Here is a 19561-nt window from a genome sequence, read left to right on the forward strand (position 1 = left end):
ATCTGAATCATCACCCATGAAAACATTCTCCAGAACAGGTACCTCCCCAACATCCTCTTCAGTAAACACCGAAGCAAAGAAATCGTTTAATCTTTCCACGATGGCCTTATCTTCTCTAAGTGCCCCTTTAACCCCTCGATCATCTAACGGTCCAACTGTGACTCCCTCACAGACTTTTTGTTTCAGATATATTTTTTTAAGTTTTTATTGTGAGAGTTTGCCTCTACGGCCAACATCTTTTCAAATTCTCTCTTAGCCTGTCTTATCAATGTCTTACATTTAACTTGCCAATGCTTATTCTTTATCCTATTTTCTTCTGATGGATCCTTCTTCAAATTTTTGAATGAAGATCTTTTGGCTAAAATAACCTCTTTTATCTCACCTTTTAACCATGCCGGTAATCGTTTTGCCTTCCTTCCACCTTTTTTTTAATGCGTGGAATACATCTGGACTGTGCTTCTAGGATGGTATTTTTTAACAATGACCATGCCTGTTGCACACTTTTTACCTTTGTAGCTGCATCTTTCAGTTTTTTCTATTTTTCTCATTTTATCAAAGTTTCCCTTTTGAAAGTTTAGCACTAGAGATGTGGATTTACCTACTGTCCCCCTTCCAGTCATTAATTCAAATTTGATCATATTATGATCACTATTGCCAAGCGGCCCCACCAATGTTACCTCTCTCACCAAATCCTGTGCTCCACTGAGAATTAGATCTAAAATTGCTCCCTCTCTCATTGGTTCTTGTACCAATTGCTCCATAAACCTGTCTTTTATTCCATCCAGGAACTTTATCTCTCTAGCATGCCCTAATGTTTCACTTACCCAGTCAATATTGGGGTAATTGAAATCTATGATAAATCACGTTGTATCAATAAAGTTTTTTACAATTTTTGTGTAGCATTATTATTATATGAAAATCATTTTGTCATACCTTTATATGTATATATTGGACCTTCATACTACCCGCGGTTTGCTGAAACGCCGATAAAAGAAAATGGTGGCAGGGTCCGGAAAAATAAATTAAACCTCCTGTGAAAGTTAGAAAAAAGTGTGTTGGTGAAAAATCAGGTCATTCCTGCTGATCAGTATCTGGATATTTTTTCCGCATAGGGAACTGTTTTGTGCAGTCCCTGAAGCAGCAGCCTGCGAAACGTGAACACGTCGGACTTGTATCTTAAACTCCGGACTTTGGACTCTGAAGCGCGATAGCGCCAGCCAAGGGACGTACTTTTCTCCACATATTTTTACAAAAACAGTTTAAAACCAAAGAAAAATTTGCAAAATTGAAACACAAATAATTTAATGGACCAATGATTTAAAAAACCCATAGCAGTAAAAATTACAAGTTACATACCTGCAAACCGTGGGTAGTATGAAGGTCCATATATACATATAAAGGTATGACAAAATGATTTTCATATAATAATAACGCTACACAAAAATAGTAAAAAACTTTATTGATACAACGTGATTTATCCTAGGTCTATCTTGTTTCGTTGTACATCGGACATATTGATATAGGCATATTGGGTAATTGAAATCTCCCATTATTACAGCACTACCAGTTTGGTTAGCTTCCCTGTTTTCTCTTAGCATTTCACTGTCCATCTCACCATCTTGGCCAGGTGGATGGTAGTATACTCTTATCACTATTCTCTTCCCCAACATACAAAGGATTTCTACCCATAAAGATTCGATTGTGCATTTAGTCTCATGCAGGATGTTTATCCTGTTGGACTCTATGCCATCCTGGACATAAAGCGCCACCCCACACCAAGATGCTCCTCTCTGTCATTGCAATATAATTTGTACCCCGGTATAGCACTGTCCCATTGGTTATCCTCCTTCCACCATGTCTCTGAGATGCCAATTAAGTCTATGTCATCATTCACTGCTATACATTCTAATTCTCCCATTTTACTTCTTAGACTTCTGGCATTAGCATACAAACATTTCAAAGTTTGTTTTTTGTTTGTATTTTCATTCTACTTTTTAATTGAAAGGGATAAATTGGAATTTTTTAACTCAGGTGAGTTTTTAATTATAGGCACTTGGACTACTTTTCTTATTTTTGGAACCTCTCTGTTGGGATGCCCTAATTCTAATGCATCATCCTTTGAAGATACCTCTCTCTGAACCATGCGCTGCTGAGCGACTGTCGGCTTTCCCCTTTGTTCTAGTTTAAAAGTTGCTCTATCTCCTTTTTAAAGGTTAATGCTAGCAGCCTGGTTCCACCCTGGTTAAGGTGAAGCCCACACCTTTGGAAAAGACTCCCCCTTCCCCAAAAGGTTCCCCAGTTCCTTACAAAACTGAATCCCTCTTCCTTGCACCATCATCTCATCCACGCATTGAGACTCCAGAGCTCTGCCTGCCTCTGGGGACCTGCGCATGGAACAGGGAGCATTTCAGAGAATGCTACCCTGGAGGTTCTGGATTTCAGCTTTCTACCTAAGAGCCTAAATTTGGCTTCCAGAATCTCCCTCCCACATTTTCCTCTGTGATTGGTGCCCACATGTAGCATGACAGCCGGCTCCTCCCCAGCACTGTCTAAAATTCTATCTAGACGACACATGAGGTCCGCCACCTTTGCACCAGGTAGTCATGTTACCAGGCGATCCTCACACCCACCAGCCACCCAGTGGTCTACATTCCTAATAATCGAATTACCAACTATGACAGCTGACCTAACCCTTCCCTCCTTGGCAGTAGCCCTGGGAAACACATCCTTAGTGCAAGATGACAATGCACCACCCTGGAGAGCAGGTCCTTGGTATAGGATCATTTTCTGCTGTACCAGGTTGATGATCTCTGATCATGAGCTCTTCATCCTTCAAGGCAGTACCAAACGTCTGTTTGTTGCCTGCCTTTCTGACTACCTATTTAAAACAAAACACATGAACACACTAAATAATATACCCCAACAGTTTACTTCTCCCCAGTACTTTTAAGTTTTAAAAATTTCTCCAAGCAGTACTTATGATTCTTTCCAGCCACCAGCAAGGTGATCCTCTCCTCTCAGTACTTCCACCGAAAAACAACTGTGCAGCTCTTTGCAGCTTATAAACAAAAGTAGCAATGACTCAATTTACAGTCTCTTGGTCTGGGCTTCCTAAGATTACTCCTGAATCCCTGGAGTCTCCAGTTCCCTTCTGGGCCTGGCCAGATATACACCTTCCCAGGATCTTCCCAGACTAGGATTCCCTGCTGTCTCAGGCTTAAGGTAGACCAGGCCAGATCTCTGGAACCAGTCCCTCAAGGTATTCTGGGCTTCTCTTTTGTATATCCCTTCATACTTGCCTATATTCATGACCTCTTTATCTTTCATACTCTTCATCTCCTTGCCTTGACTGAGACCTGGCTTTCCCCTGAAGACTCTGCTTCAATTCTGCTCTCTGTCACAGAAGTTCGTTTCTCCCACATATCTCGCACAGTAGGCCGCAGTGGTGGTGTTAGACTACTGCTCTCCCTCTCTGCTCAATCCTTATTCTCCTTGATCTGTCTGTTGCTTTTGACAGTGTTGATCACCACCTATTGCTAGATACACTGTCCTCACTTGGATTTTGGGACTGTCTTACCTCTCCCATTGCGCTTGTAATGTTTCTTCTGGCAGATCCTTCTCTCCTGCCATCCTACTATCAGTTAGTATGCCACAGGGTTCTGGCTTGGGCCCCCTTGGTGCTCTGATTTCCTTTAATGGCATTCAGTACCATCTTTATGCTGATGATTCCCAGATTTACCTCTCTACACCAGAAATTTCATCAGGAATCCAGTCTTAGATCTCAGCCTGTTTGTCTGACATTGCTGCCTGGATGTCCCATCACCACCTTTAACTCAAAATGGCCAAAACAGAACTCCTCATCTTTCCCCCCAAGCCCACATTCCCTCTTCCTCCTTTCTCTGTGTCTGTGGACAACACTAATTCTCCCAGACTTCTCAATCCAGAACGTTTCAGCTCCTCTATCTCCTTCTCTACACATATCCAAAACACTGCTAAAATGTGCTGTTTCTTTCTCTATAACCTCCCTTCCTTTCTGAGCACACTACCACAACCTTATCCTCTTTCTCATCACCTCCTGCTTAGACTATAGAACCTGCTCCTCACAGGTCTGCAAGCAAACCCTCTTTCTCCACTACAAACTATCCAAAATTCAGCTGCACAACTTATCTTTTTTTCAGAATTGCTACACCCATATAACCCCTCTTCTGAAGCCACTCGTTGGCTCCCTATCCGTTCCCACATACAGTTCAGGCTCCTCTTACTCACCTACAAGAGCCTTCCCTCTGCAGCTCCTCACTACCTCTCCTCTCTTATCTTTCATTCCACCCCTCTTTATCAACTCCATTCATCAGGCAAGTCACTCCTATCTGTGCCCTTCTCCACTACTGCCAACTCCCTTCTCCACGCTCTCTACCTGGCTGCATCGTGTGCTTGGAACCGACTTCCTGAGCTGGTGCATCATTCTCCCTCTCTTGCCTTATTTAAATCCTGCCTAAAAACCCACCTTTTTGAGATTCTGTTTACAGCCTCATTCATTTTTAACCATTTTCTTAATACATGAAATTCCCAAATTCTTTTTTGCCCTGTATTTGTGTCTTGATTAGATTGTAAGCTCTACTGAGCAGGGACTGTCTCTTATGTGTTTTCACAGCATTGTGTAGGTCGAATAGTGCTATAGTCGTAGATCTTTCCCCCAATCAGAGTATTATATAGAACTGAGAGGAGCCTCAGGAACTACCATACATGAACAGTAAAGGGCTTTAATGCTTTTCCAGAAAGCTCTAGCAGGATCATCTGTTCGGCACTGAGGGTGACTGGTGAGCTGCCGTCTTTAGAGAACATCTGTTACAGGTAAGCAACTGTACATGCATGTGTGTGTGGCAAAAGCCACTGTAAGGGGTGAGACCCTTTTGTGAAATAATTTCCAGCACTGCTCCGCTCTGGAGAGCTGGTGTGTGCCCCCCCCCTGTAGCCTCACCACAGTCTTTGATCTGCAGATGCCTGGGAAGTGCCCTTCGAGGAGATCCTGGACCTGCAGTGGGTGGGCAGCGGAGCTCAGGGGGCCGTCTTCCTGGGCAGATTCCATGGTGAGGAGGTGGCAGTGAAGAAAGTGAGAGACATGAAGGAGACGGACATTAAGCACCTGCGGAAACTGAAGCACCCCAACATTATTACCTTCAAGTGAGTGCCAAAATATGTGCCCCTGACGTTATCACTCAATAATGAGCCTGTCACACTGTTACTTTCTTTACATCTGATTGCCACCATGAGCTGCTGCAGTATCTCTCTGCAGTCTGGATTCTGGCACTTGGGAACTGTAGGCCGTGGTTGGGAGGCCAGGGCCTTATGCAGGGTTGGGGGTGAGGTACCCAGGTCTCAAATCCTGTTACAGAGGGTGCCTGGGCCTTGCCTGCTAGTGAAGAATGGCATGGGTCTGGTGTGCTGGAGAGGGGGGAGCGGGTCTCAGGCTCGGTGTGGGAGAGGGGCCCGGGTATTCTGCATGCCTCTCATGTCTTGGTGCAGCCGGAAGGGGCCTGGGTTTCATGCTGTGGTACCCCCCTCATTATTTACGAGAAATCTTGTACTGTGAGCTTGGAGTGACTCATCCTGTGACGGGAATTAATTCAGTAGAGGAGAGGAGCAGAGGCGGGCAGGAGAGGGAGTGTTACTGCAGAGTCAGGGAGGGTATTCCAGGAATAGCAGACAGGGCATAAATCTGCACTGACGCGTAGCTTCTTTCACCAGCTTCTGTTGCATGCAGACTTTAATTTGTTGAATCTTAGAATCGTCTTGTTAGCCCTGAATTCAGTAATGTTGGCAGGGTGGAAGGAGCCTTTTCTACCCTTACTGCTCTGATGAAGGAGTTTCTCCTTCTGCCCTTGAAGCAGCCATACTGCTCAGAATATCACCTCTCTTGTTTTCTGGCTCTGTTCTGCAGTTTTATGCTTTTATTAATAGGTCGTCTTTATTATTATTAGATGCGTATTTTGGAGGGTCCCATCCTCCTTTTTAGGCTTCCAGCTCAATCAGAACTGGCTTCTACTGGGGGCCATGAGTCTTCATTTGCAACTGCTGAGGGTGTATTCCCCTGTTTTTATATTACTCCTCGCCCTACACATAAACTGTAGCTCCCTCTGGAAGCTGGCTAGTGGGGACTCTAAATCCAGCCAGCAGGCATCCCCAGTGAGAGGTGACTGAGACTCCTTGCTCCCCAGCCCGCAGCAGGGGCTGTGAGTGCTGCCTCAGCATCCCCAACCCAAATGACTCAAGGAGCATTAAGTCTCCTGCAGGGCACACTGCTTTCCATGCCCTATTCATAGTCTCTGTGTGCCAGTGTGATGCCCTCGTGGGGTTCTGATGAAGACCCTCGCTTCGGCTGTCAGTGCTGTAATCATGATTAATGTGTGTCAGTGTCACACTTGCATTGGATTACGATGAAGATCTGCACTTCAGCTGTCAGTCCTGTAGTCATGATTGACGTGTATCAGTGTGACACTTGTATAGGATCACGATGAAGATCTGCTCTTCAGCTGTCAGTGCCGTGTTCATGGTTTCCACGTATCGGTGCAATGTCTGCATGGGGCTCTGATGAAGATCCACTCTTCAGCTGTCAGTGCTGTCTTCATAATTTACATTTATCAGTGTGATGCCTGCATGGGATTCAGATGACAATTAGCACAGCAGCACTTCCAGCTTATTTAAATTCATAATGGTGGAAGTGACTGGCAATCTCATATCCCCTCATGAGTTATTTTGTTTACTTTAGTTGCCAACTGGATTATCTAAAAATAATTTTTGTTAGTTCTGCTACTTATAAAGATGATGTGAAAGCATTTTATTTGCTGAATACTGTGAGCATCCGTAACTTGCTGGGGGCTGGGAGAAGCTGTGAACGATGGCTCATTGATGAGAGCCAGATAGAGAGGACAAAACTGAAACAAATGATAGAACGAGATCTTTCAGTGCATGTAGAAAATGGCATTGACTTTGGTGGGGGTGTCACAAGGGGTGGGGGCCTCAAAGTTAGCTGGCTGGCATTGCATTGTAATCCATCCCTTTCCTTTCTCCTAGGGGAGTCTGCACACAGGCTCCGTGCTACTGTATCATCATGGAGTTCTGTGCCCAGGGCCAGCTCTACGAGGTGCTGCGGGCAGGCAGGAAGATCACCCCCTCCCTGCTGGTCGACTGGTCCATGGGCATTGCTGGAGGCATGAACTATTTGCACTTGCACAAGATCATTCACCGAGACCTCAAGTCGCCCAAGTAAGGTTCAGCAGTTTACGCCTTGTGACGGGACAGTAAAGGACGGCCGTGCCACCTTCTGACATGTCAGTCGCAGGGCGATACAGTCTATGGATGTGTTAGCCTACATGAAACACAGTGGAGCCTTGTTTGGTGGTGTGATCGTGGAAAAAGAGAGGATAGCCCTATGCTATCAGGGGTGTCAGGGAAAATCAGGGAGGTCCATTATGCTCACCCCTAGAAATAGTGACTCTGTCACAGCTTCATTAGTGAAGATAAGTGAGATGAGGATTTCAGGATTAAATAAATGTGGGGACTTAGTTCTTCACTTGACAAAGGAGAGAGTGGTCCATTCTAGGGCAAAAGTCCGAATCCATTAATAAGGAAGAGCTTGAGGCAGGTGGAATATTCACAATAGATGCAGCGATTTCTGAGGGAAATAGGAAATGAGAAGTGCTCCGAATCTAAAGAATGCATGTGATCACATTCTTATGAGAATAAGAGGGCCTTAGGAAACCCCCTATACATATTTTAATTAATAGAAAAACAATATCACTTTATAAATTGGCCTCTTAGCCAATCATAAAGCAACTTTTCTACAATACTGTAACACCATAGAGAAGAGAGCCATCTCCCTGGCTTATGCCAGTATGAACGGTTCCATTTCTGCCTCATTTACAAGGGGAGCAGTTCTAGTTTATATATTATAAAGTATTTCAAGTGAAAGAAAGTGGCTTTGAGCTCTGCTCATGGGACAGAACCTCACAGCTTTTCTTGGCAGCCCTCGGTCATGCCCTGCTCTTAAGCAAAGCTCCCTGAAGCCACAAGGAGGTGTCCCACACCAGCCACTCAAGGCCAAAGGAAAGGTGGAGAGAGACTTGGAGGAAATACTTCTTCACTGAAAGGGTACAGAGAAGGGCGACTAAAATGATAAAGGGGATGGAACAGCTCCCCTACGAGGAAAGACTAAAGAGGTTAGGCTGTTCAGCTTAGAGAACAGACAGCTGAAGGGGGATATGATAGAGGTGTTTAAAATCATGAGAGGTCTAGAATGGGTAAATGTGAATTGGTTATTTACTCTTTCGGATAATAGAAGGACTAGGGGGCACTCCATGAAGTCAGCAAGTAGCACATTTAAAACAAACCGGAGAAAATTCTTTTTCACTCAACGCACAATGAAGCTCTGGAATTTGTTGCCAGAGGATGTGGTTAGTGCAGTTAGTGTAGCTGGGTTGAAAAAAGGTTTGGATAAGTTCTTGGAGGAGAAGTCCATTACCTGCTATTAATCAAATTGACTTAGGGAATGGCCTCTGCTATTACTGGTATCAGTAGCATGGAATAGACTTAGTGTTGGGTACTTGCCAGGTTCTTGTGGCCTGGTTTGGCCTCTGTTGGAAACAGGATGCTGGGCTTGATGGACCCTTGGTCTGACCCAGCATGGCATGTTCTTATGTTCTTATGGTTGCTGGATGCCTGCCAGCACCTGCCAGCAGAGGTGGAAATAATCAAAACCTACGGGCTAGGTACACAGGGCTGCGGGGAGCAAGAAGGAAGCAGCCGACTGGAGATTGAGCAGGCTCCTCGGTAGGGTTCTCATCTCACCTATGTGAACCTGAGGAGGCTGATCCAGTCCCGGTTTTTGCCCTGCTGCATGCGATGGATTTGTAGCTCTGCTTTCTCTAAACTATACAACTCCGTTCATGCAATGGGGCAAACGCAGGACTGGATCAGCTCCTTTGAGATGACCTGAGTGGGGTGGCGATGCTGGGTCTGTGGTGACCCAGTAGCTGGGAAGGGGTGGAGGAGGAGAGTAGGGGGGCCGTGACCGGATGGCTTGGGTGGGCCAAGAGGTTGTCCTCCTGTGTTACTGTGTGCCTTAGAATACCAAGACGGCCACATGACGTGACTGGCTAATCGTTGCAGATTCACTTGTCATCGGACTCAGGTGGCCTCGCTGAGAATGACCCTATCTGCTGCTCTTCTGCTCCTCTGCAGCATGCTGATTACCTACGATGACATGGTGAAGATCTCGGACTTTGGCACGTCCAAGGAGCTGAGTGATAAAAGCACCAAAATGTCCTTTGCTGGCACAGTGGCCTGGATGGCACCGGAAGTCATTAGAAACGAGCCCGTCTCTGAGAAGGTCGATATTTGGTAAGAGAGCTTCATATATCAGTCAATCAGTGCTTCCAGTCCCAAGCCCCGTGCCACCAGGGAGGGCAGAGGATGGGATATGGGCTCTCTGTCTTTCGCTGTCTGACTGGGGGGGGAAGAGGTGAGCATTAGGGTGTACATCTCAGCACAGGAACAGAACAAGAAATGAATGAATACGGGCAAGGGCCAGGCCCCTGTGGTGAACGGGCGATGCGGGCTCTGGAGGGCTACAGGGAACATTCTTGCTGCCTTGAAATCTTCTTACATTGTAACTTCAAAATATGCTGCTTCTTAGCAAATGTAGTATGGGTTCACCACACACACACACACACAGCTCTGTCGCTGGCAGCTCTGGCACTGATTCCCAACTGCCACCGGGGAACTCAGCGGATAGGTCAGGAATTACCTGAAAGATTCAGAGGACTCGGGCTGTCTGCAGTTTACATCCCAGAGTGTCCATCTGGTCCCCATGTCTACCACCACTCCCTCTCTCTCTCTCTCTCTCCCTCTCTCTCTCTCTATCTCTCTCTCCCTCTCCCTCTCCCTCTCCCTCTCTCTCTCTCTCTCTCCTCTCTCCTCGGTCCCTCTCCTCTCCTCTCTCTCCTCTCTCTCCTATCGTAGCCCGCTCTCTCCTCCTCTCCTCTCTCTCAGCGCTCTCTCTCTCATCTCCCCTCTCTCTCGTCCCTCTCTCCCCTCTCTCTCTGCGCTCTCTCCTCTCTCTCTCTCTCTCTCCCTCTCTCTCTCGCTCTCGCTCTCTCTCGCTCTCTCCCTCCCTCTCCCTCTCTCTCCCTCTCCCTCTCTCTCTCTCTCGCTCTCTCCCTCCCTCTCCCTCTCGCCCTCTCCCTCTCTCTCTCTCTCTCTCTCTCCCTCAATTTCCAGCCCACATTGCTCTCCTACCGACCATTTCCACCAGCAGCAGCACAGGCTAGCCCCCCTGCCTACACCCCAACCAAGCCTTTTACCGGCTTCGCCAGGGGAGGATCCCGGTGGTGAAAGGGCCCCCGAGCAAGGCAGACAGTGTTGGGGGCAGCAGCCAGTGCTCTCGTAGGAGAGGGACCCCAGCTAGAGGCTGCCGGCGGGCCAGCAGTGTGCGGGAGGCATAAGAACCTTACTCTGTCATTATTTCTCCCTCCACAAGGCAGGAAACCCTGGGAAGTCACTAGATGTTGCCATTTAAGCAGCATTCAAAAAATTTGAAAAAATGTTACTAAACAAAAATACCCATAGAATTAAGCAGAGATTTTTATATAAGCACAAGCCTCAGCCCTGGCCGCCCTTTTATTTAATATTCCTTGATTTGCCAAATTTTGGCTAATCTTTCCAAGGGCTCTCATATTTATGCGGATGATCTACAATTCTACGTCCCTTTGGCCCCCCTTATGGGCTGATGCCACCTCGATGATCTCCCTTTGTCTAACTACCGTTCGGCAATAGCTTACCCACAGGAAGCTTGCTTTAAATTTAGCAAAAACAGAGCTCCTGGTGGTGCAGCGTAATAGTCAGATTCTGACAACTCCAGCTGTAAGAATTGAAGGCATTGATCTCCCGATTGCCACCCAGGCATGGAACCTAGGATTTATAATAGATTCTCGGCTATTGTGTATTCCACAGATGAAAGCAGTTTGATGGCCACTCTTCACATATAATAAGAGCCTATTCATATAGCGGATTTTTTTACTTTTGTCCTTGAGTATGTGCATTTCTTATAATTTTGTATTTTGCTCTTTAGCGTTCCACTCTTCAGGGTCTGGTTTCTCAGGTTTTCTGTTTTGGTTTTGTTTGCATGTTTATATTTCCAATTTGTAGTCCCTTATTTCTGTATTAGGTAGGGGTCGGTCTGTATTCTGCCTGTGTGTGACTCATTTGCAGTACTTCTGCTAGCGAGTAGTTTATCTGTAGGGATGTGTAGCAGTCCTGCTTGTTCTGTTACCCCAGTAGGTGGTGTATTAATGTTCTAGGGCTTGGGTGTGGTATTTGCATGGTTTCTTTTTCATAAGGTTGCTGTTATTTGAGTCCTGAAAGTCAGTGCTATTATATGGTATGGCAAGGTTCTAGGCGCCTTTTTTTGTTTTGTTTTTTTGCAGGGCTTTGTGTTACTTCACAAAAAGTTTAGCAGTGGAGGGGTCTTTTTTTTTTTTGTGAGATGACCTCAGAATTTGAATACAGCTTTTTTTCATGTTGGCTTGTTGGGTTTACTATATTGTAATGGTAATTCCGTTCATTCATGATTTTCTGAGGGCCAAGCCCGCACCCTGCACACATTAGAAAAAATGTAATTCCATAGGAGGTCCAAGCGTCTTTTTTGCAGGATTTTCTGGTTGGCACCACAGCAGTGCATGTAAATATAATGTGCATGTTGTAAGTGATATTTTGCCTCAGAAGACTGTTTTTTGAATATTCTTTTTTCATGTAAAATCTGTTATAAATGCATAATTGAATTGTGTGTGTACATCTGTAGAGGGTGTGTGTGTGTGTGTGTGTATGTGTGTGTGTGTGTGTGTGTGTGTGTGTAAGGCTGTAAGGTTTGCTTAGTGTACCTAATATCCTTCCCTATTCATGGGCTCTGTTTGGGGGGTGTCCATTTTTAAAAATATAGATTGCTGGAGGGAGCTGTGCTTTTTTTTATGGGCGTGGGACTGAGAGTGGATGATGCGGGGGGGGGGGGGGAGGGGGGCAGCACAGTAATTGTTTGCACAGGGCAGCAAAAATGCTAGCACCAGCCCTGGAGGCCTGCGAGACCACGGCAGAGCCCACCCTGCCGCGGCCGGAAGATACATGTGCTGCAGGGAAAGTGCATGAGGGCGTCAGATACCCCATGGGCCAGTTTTGAAAAAATCCCCCGTGCTGATATTTTCCTGCAAAACGCCCCCAGCTCAGATCATTTCTGGTTGTACAAAAGAAGACGCAAATTTCTCCAGCCCTGTTTGGCCTCCACTGGTTACCCTGTCCAGTGGAGGGTCAAATACAAAGCAGCCGTGCTGGTGCACAAACTATTGGCCATTAATTATTTTCCCTGGATAAATGCGATGCTGCAGATTTACAACCTAACGAGGGCCTTGTGCTCATCACAGAGAGCTCTGTTGGACGTACTGTACCTACCGTTCGATAGGCAAGATTTGCTGAATCGAGAGAAAGAGCTTTCCCTATAGCCGCCCCGATGCCGTGGAACCTCTGTGCTACAGGAACTAAGGCTGAAGGCGAGGACAAAGACTCTTAAGAGCCTGCAAAAAAGTGCGCCGTTCAGGCAAGCTTTTTCTTGAAGTATCGACAAAGGGACTATATAGCGGAATATTCTGTTTTGTAAGTAGTCAGTTTGATTTTCTGCTTCCTTTTTTAGTTGGTGTAATATTGCGTATATTTTAGGCATTAGCAGCATATAAATATGAATAAATAAATAAATATATGATATTATATATATATATATATACACACACACACACACATATATATATTCACACACTCACAGTATATACAAGATATCCTCTGGAACCAATTGTGTCTTAAGTCAAAATGCTATAAGTTGAAACCAGTTTCCCCTTAAGAACAATGTTATAAATAAGGGATTGGCTCCAGTACGAAGGACCAATACCCTATTTTCAACAAAATAACTTGTAGTTTAGAAGTCTGTAGTACTGTAAAAGGCATAGACTCATTTTCAAACATTACACTGCGTCGTGTCTGAAGAAGAACGTGCCAAGACATTGTTCCAAGGCGAGGACGTCCTCAGCTCCCTTTTTGCTGATATCACCTTGCCGGGCTTTATGGTCATCAGCGCACCTGCTGGGAGATGCTTTGACTTCTTAAACTTGAAACAAGTGTTGTGAATTGGATAATGGGTGTCAGTTTAGAAACATTGTAACTGGAAATGCCTTAAGTAAAGGACTTCCTGCATATAGATATATATATAGATATATATAAAATGTATTTAGATAAAGTTCAGACTTTATCACTAGCAGCTCAAGGCGAGTTACATTCAGGTACAGTTAGGAATTTCTTGTCTCCAGAGGGCTTACATTCTAAATTTGTACCTGAGGTAGTGTTTCCCAACCAGTGTGCCATCAGACCTGATCAGTCGTGCCACGGAAAAGTCAGCACTGCCTGATGCTCAGATCAGGCTTGCACCTGGGCTGTGCTCGCAGCACCTCACAGCAATAAATGACTCCAGCGATGGCTCTTAAACATGTAGGAGCTCCTTTCTTTGAATGTGTGTAATCATGCTTGCCTCTTCTTCCTAGCTACAGCATTAGCCTTGCAGTGTGGTAATCAATGGGCAGCATGCAAGGCATGGCTAGCCGGACTCTACTTTGTGTAGCGCACACAATGCACATACCACTTTATTTAATTAATTAATTAATTAATTAATTAAATTTATATACCGAAGTTCATATGGAACATCACATCGGTTTACAAAAAACAGTTAGCGAGGAAGAAATGGAAAAGGAAGGGAACATAACAAATAACTGTTTCACATTAGAAATTAAAGAATAGGGTTTAAAGGATAGAGGGGGACAGAATAGGCAAAGGGGAGGAGAAGCAATAGAGAAGCAGGTAAATGGATTAGGGGTAATATAGAGAAATCGTAGGTGGAATATATACAGGGGAGAGTATGTACATTGGTATGTACTTTCTCATCGTCCCGCCTTTGAATCCTCTGTCTTACCCCCAGGTTGAGTAAGATAGGGAGAGATTGTGCACTGAGTACTGGATGTGACTCACTCTTGAGTGTTTGGAGTGGTAGCAATGAAGGAGCTCTGGCAGCCACATGCGGCAACCAAAGTAACTAACTGAGCAGGGTGACTACACTGCACTTCACCTTTCACTTTTGAGAACTGGTGCATTGTGATGGCAGTAACATTGGCACGGGTGAACCTGGGTGGTCCTTGTCCCACCCAGTGTGGGCTCAGGCCCACCCAGTCATGCAGCCTGATGACCAAAAAAAAGAGGCTGGGCAGCCATGGACCCCATCTCTCACAGCTGCTCAAGAAGAAATGAGGGCATGGTGCAATAGGGCTGCCACAGACCCCCATCCCGTGGTTACCGAAAAGGAAAACGAGGTCATAGTGCAGCAGGGCTATAGTGTATCCAATCCCACAGCAGCCCAAGAAGAAATGAGGCCGCAGTGTAGCAGGGCCACCATGGACCCATCCTGTGGCAGCCCAAGAAGAAAACGAAGCCAGAGTACGGCAGGGCCAAACTGGACTCTCATCCCGCAGCAGCCAAAAAAGAAACGAGGCTGCGGAGCAACAGGGCCGCCATAGCATGCATCCTGTGGTGGCAAAAGAAGAAAATGAGGATGCAGTGCAGAAGAACAACCATGGATCCCACACCGCTGCAGCCCAAGAAGAGGCCTAAAAGACAGGGAGAGGCCCTGATAGTGTGTGAGTAAGAGCGTGTGTATGTGTGTGTGTGACAGAGAGAGACAGAGAGAGCCTAAGTGTGTGTGTGTGTGTGTGTGTGTGAAAGAGAGAAAAAGAATGAGAGCCTGGTGTGTTTGTGTGTGAGAGAGAGAGAGAGAACCTCTATTTGTGTGTGAGAGTTTCTGTGTATGTGTATGTGTATGTATACGCACACATGAGAGAGCCTCTGTGTGTATGTTCATGAAACAGTAATAGTGTGCGTGTGTGTGTGTGTGTGAGTAAGAGAATAAAAGCCTCTATGTGTGTGTGTGTTTTTGAGGGAGCCTCTGTGAGAGAGAGCCTATGAAGGAGCCTGTGAAAGTGAAAGCGTTTATATGTGTGAGCACATGAGAGTGAAAGTCTGTATTTATTTAGCATTTTTTTTTTTTTATATACCGACTTTCCAATAACAGAATGTGTGTGTATGTGTGTGTATGTGTGTGTGTGAGAGCCTATGAGAGTGTAAATCTCTGTGGGTGTATTTGTGTGAGCCTGTGAAAGTGAAAGCCTGTGTGTGCATGTGTGTGTGTGAGAGAGAGAGAGAGATAGAGATAAAAGCCTATGTGTGTGAGCCTGTGAGAGTGAAAGCCTGTGTGGGTGTGGGTGTGGTTGTCTGTGAGCATAAGTCTACGTGTGTGTGTGTGAGCTTGTGAGAGTGAAAGCCTGTGTGTGTGTCAGCTTATGAGAATGAAAGCTTGTGTGTATATGTAAGCCTGTGAGAGTCAAAGTGTGTATGAGAGCCTGTGAGAGTGAAAGCCTGTATGTATTGGGGAGCTGGTGAGATTGAAAGCCTGTCTTGTATGTCTTTGAGCATGAAAACCTGTATGTGTGCATGTATAAACTTAAGAGAGTGAAAGCCTGTGTGTATATCTGAGCATATGAGAGTGAAAGCGTTTGTGTATGTGTGTGTGTGTTTGAACCTGTGAGAATGAAGGCCTGTGTGTGTGAGAGAAAGCCTATGAGAATTAGAGCCAGTATATGTGTGTATGTGAGAGCATGTGTGAAAGAAAGCCTGTGAATGAGAACATGTGAGAGTGATAGCTGGTATGTATGTGAAAGAGACTGTGTGTGAGAGAGCATGTGATCCTATGTGTTATGGAAAATGCCGTAGCTGGGACTTTCTCGGGAAGCCCCTTGGCCTGACTTTGTATACTTCTGTCTAACCAATTTAAAAACTTTAAAGAAGAATTTGTAATCACTAAAGAAACAGAATGCAATTAGCTTACTCCCTTATTTTATTATCTGATTGTGCACACACAGATACAACAGGTCAACAGTTGAACCCAAAATGTGAGATCTCCGAGTTGCACAGCAAGAATTTACACCTTATAAAAGATCTTAAGATATAGATAACAAGCCATAGACAAATCAGCGGTCAGTATATCATATTCTACATGAATATTCATGACATTTTATCAATATTCATCGAATTCCAAGAACTTATACTTAATTCATGTAACTAATACCTATGCATAAGCTTACATTTTTGCCTACGTGATAACAGCTTTTTGGAATAAACAACTCTAAATATCTCCATATATGGTTATGCTTGGCTACTAAAGATTATATAGATATATAATTCCTAGCATTCAATAGCTACATCATTTTCAGTACTTCTGCCTTCAGCTGTTTCTAGCCAGGCCTAAAAGCGCAGTCTCAGTCCTTATGACGGCAGTTAGCATAACCTAACTAAGGGGCTGATGTGAAAAAAGTGCACCTCTCCTGAGGGCACCATGCAATATTTTAATTAGGAATTGCGCTGTCAAGGAGGCGCTAGGGTCGATTGCACACCCCGAGTGCCTCCTTAACAGCCGGTGCCCGAGAGTGCTTGGCTGCTCGCGGCTGTCCGCCAGTTAAGAAAATGGACGCTGAATTTATCGGCATCCGTTTTCCTGCTCGGCGCACAGGCACTGGTTCGGAAAACAGACGCTGGTTAACTGAGCGTCCGTTTCCTGAACCTGACTGCCAGCACTTAAAAAAAAAAGTTTTTAATCTTTCATTCCTCCGACTTAATATTGCCACAATATTAAGTCGGAGGATGTACGGAAAAGCAGTATTTTCTGCTTTTCTGTACAACATTTTGGGCTGCTCAGAAATTAACACCTACTCTGGGCAGGCATTAATTTCTGAGCACAAAAATGTGCTTAAAGGACGCACATTTTTTTACTGCATGTGGAATGAATAACTAATAGCCTCATTGACATGCATTTGCACGTGATGACGAGCGCTATTAGTTTCCCGGTGCGTAGGACGTGCGTTGTGCAGGCGCTGATCCCCTTATTGCATAAGGGCATATGGACGCGCCTACACAATCCGCATCCAGCTGCGGGTTAAACAGTGTGCTTGGCTGAGTGCACTGTATTGCATCAGCCCCTAAGGATTTCAAGTTGGAAATCCTAAATATACCACAGTGTGCATGTGTTTGTGTGAAGGAGTATGTGACAATTGAGAGCCTGTGTGTGTGTGTGTGTGTGAAGGAGCATGTGACAGTGAGAGCCTATGTTTGTGAGGGAGCATGTGACATTTGAGAGCCTGTGTGTGTGTGTGTGTGTGAAGGACCATGTGACAGTGAGAGCCTATGTTTGTGAGGGAGCATGTGACATTTGAGAGCCTGTGTGTGTGTGTGTGTGTGTGTGAAGGACCATGTGACAGTGAGAGCCTATGTTTGTGAGGGAGCATGTGACATTTGAGAGCCTGTGTGTGTGTGTGTGTGAAGGACCATGTGACAGTGAGAGCCTATGTTTGTGAGGGAGCATGTGACATTTGAGAGCCTGTGTGTGTGTGTGTGTATGTGTATGTGTGTGTGTGTGAAGGAGCTTGAGTGAGAGCAATGTGTGTGTATTTTTATGAGTGAGCCTGTGTGACTGAGAGCCTGTGTGAGTTTGTATTTGAGGGAGGAAGGGAGGAAGACAGGAGGAGAGAAAAGAAACAAAGAAAAAGGAACCCTGAATGAGGAATTAGGAAAAGACCCACAAGCGGAAAATGGAAAAAAAGAGACCGGGACTAACTGATTAGGAAAATAAGATCAGACAACAAAGATAAAATAACAAAAATATTTTGAATTTTTAGTGTAAGCCCCTCTTTGGGTGACAACCAGAATGCAGGGGCACACCACAGTCCTTAGGGCCAAATGTATTCTCAGTTTTCCAGTCCTCTCCTCACTCACTCCTTTGGCCACCAAGGGGTTCTTCCAGCGGGGAGGAGGACAAGTCTCCAGGCCCCTAAACGCACAGGGCTGGGAAACCTGGAACAGTCTCTCATACTCCTGTCACACAGGCGCACTCACTCCTTAATGTCTTGACTGGTACTTCAGCAGACTTGACCACTGAGTCAGTGTCCCTTCCTGGCGACAGGAAAATAGGAAAAAAAAATTCTCTCTCCCTTCGGGTGGGTAGGAAATCGGTGGCAAAAAGGTTTTCTCCCAACAAAAATGGAAAACTTCTCTCTTCTGGGCAACTGCAAAGACCTCACACAACTGCTGGAGCAGGGCAAAGCAGCGCCCTTCAGGGCAGGGGTGACTTTCCCTCCTGAGCCGGAACAGGTCCAGGAGAAACAAGGGATCTCTCTCTCCTCTTCCAGGCCTGTGAGGGCCCCGGCAGGCAGGGCCGGTGGGGTCTGAAGTTGGGGGCCACCAAACATCTCCTTCCTTAACTCTCCAAAACTCTCCAAAACAGGCCATAGAGGCCTGGCTCAGCCAGGCCTCTATGGGCAGAGCCTGACCAATCCCAGCAGCCTGGGCAAGGGGGAGGCTTAGGGCTGGTCTGAAAAGTGCCAGAGTTCTCCCTAAGAGTTAAACCAGGGAATCGTAAGCGGTAAGGGAATGAAGTGCTCCTCACGTTAGCGAGTGGAATGTGTTATCTCTGAGAGTGCACATTTCTTTTCGTTTTTGCATTTCTTCTCTCTTCAGAGTCTGGTTTCTCGGGCTTTTCCATTTCAGTTTTGTCTGCAGGTTTCTAATTTGTAGTCCCATATTTTGTATTAGGTAAAGGTCTGTCTGTGCTCCACATGTGCGACTGAGGTGCAGTATTCTCTGCCTGCGTGTAGTTTCTCTGTAAGGATTTGTAGCATTCAAGCTTGTTCTGTTTCCCCAGTAGGTGGTGTATTAGTGTTCTAGGGCACGGTATAATACTTCCATTGCTGCGTTTTCATAGATAAGGTCCTGAGAGTTACTGCTGGTATGCTATGCTATGGCAAGGTTCTTGGTGGAGGGTGTTTTGGTTTGGGTTTTTTTTTTTGCAGGGGTTTGTGTTACTTCACAAAGCGTTTGGCAGTGGAAGAAGTTTGTTTTGCGGTTACTGAGGTGACACCAGAATTTGGATTTTTTTTTTTTTTTTTGCATGTATTCACTATGAAGGGAATTTTTTCAAAGAATTATGTGCCTATAAGCTATTTTATAAACCTTGAAAGTATGCACATACTGGCAGTATCATTGGCAAATGTGAACAGGGGAAAAAAAGGGGCAGTGTACCGGTGTTCCAGGGTGGGGATCAGAAGTATGCGCACAGATAAGGCATTTTTAATGTTGGTAAGTGCTTGAAATAATTGAATTCAACTATTTTAAAGCATCCCTCATGATGCATGATGGCTGTTGCAGGCAGCTTAGAAATCCATTGTTGGGTGCACGCTAAGGCATTATTTCTTGATACGAGTACAACTGGTAGGGCCTCGTATGTGTACTGCTCACCCATGCTCACCTAGGGCTATGCCACTCCACGATGGGTTCATGCATGTCTCTGCCCCCCTCTCTCCCTGTGTCTGGAATAGGGAGC

General features: G+C 45.4%; 1 protein-coding gene across 1 annotated transcript in view; it reads left to right on the plus strand.

Annotated features, from left to right (window-relative positions):
* The window catches only part of MAP3K12 (mitogen-activated protein kinase kinase kinase 12), an 82650-nt gene that overhangs the window by 12743 nt on the left and 50346 nt on the right, over window positions 1–19561 (plus strand). The window contains exons 2-4 of the mRNA XM_029596837.1: window positions 4998–5181; window positions 7072–7263; window positions 9238–9396. Coding sequence (XP_029452697.1) covers window positions 4998–5181; window positions 7072–7263; window positions 9238–9396 — 535 coding nt within the window. The remainder of the gene's footprint in view (window positions 1–4997; window positions 5182–7071; window positions 7264–9237; window positions 9397–19561) is intronic.

Source organism: Rhinatrema bivittatum, chromosome 3 (genome assembly GCF_901001135.1).
Source record: "Rhinatrema bivittatum chromosome 3, aRhiBiv1.1, whole genome shotgun sequence".
In the NCBI taxonomy this organism is placed as follows: domain Eukaryota; kingdom Metazoa; phylum Chordata; class Amphibia; order Gymnophiona; family Rhinatrematidae; genus Rhinatrema; species Rhinatrema bivittatum.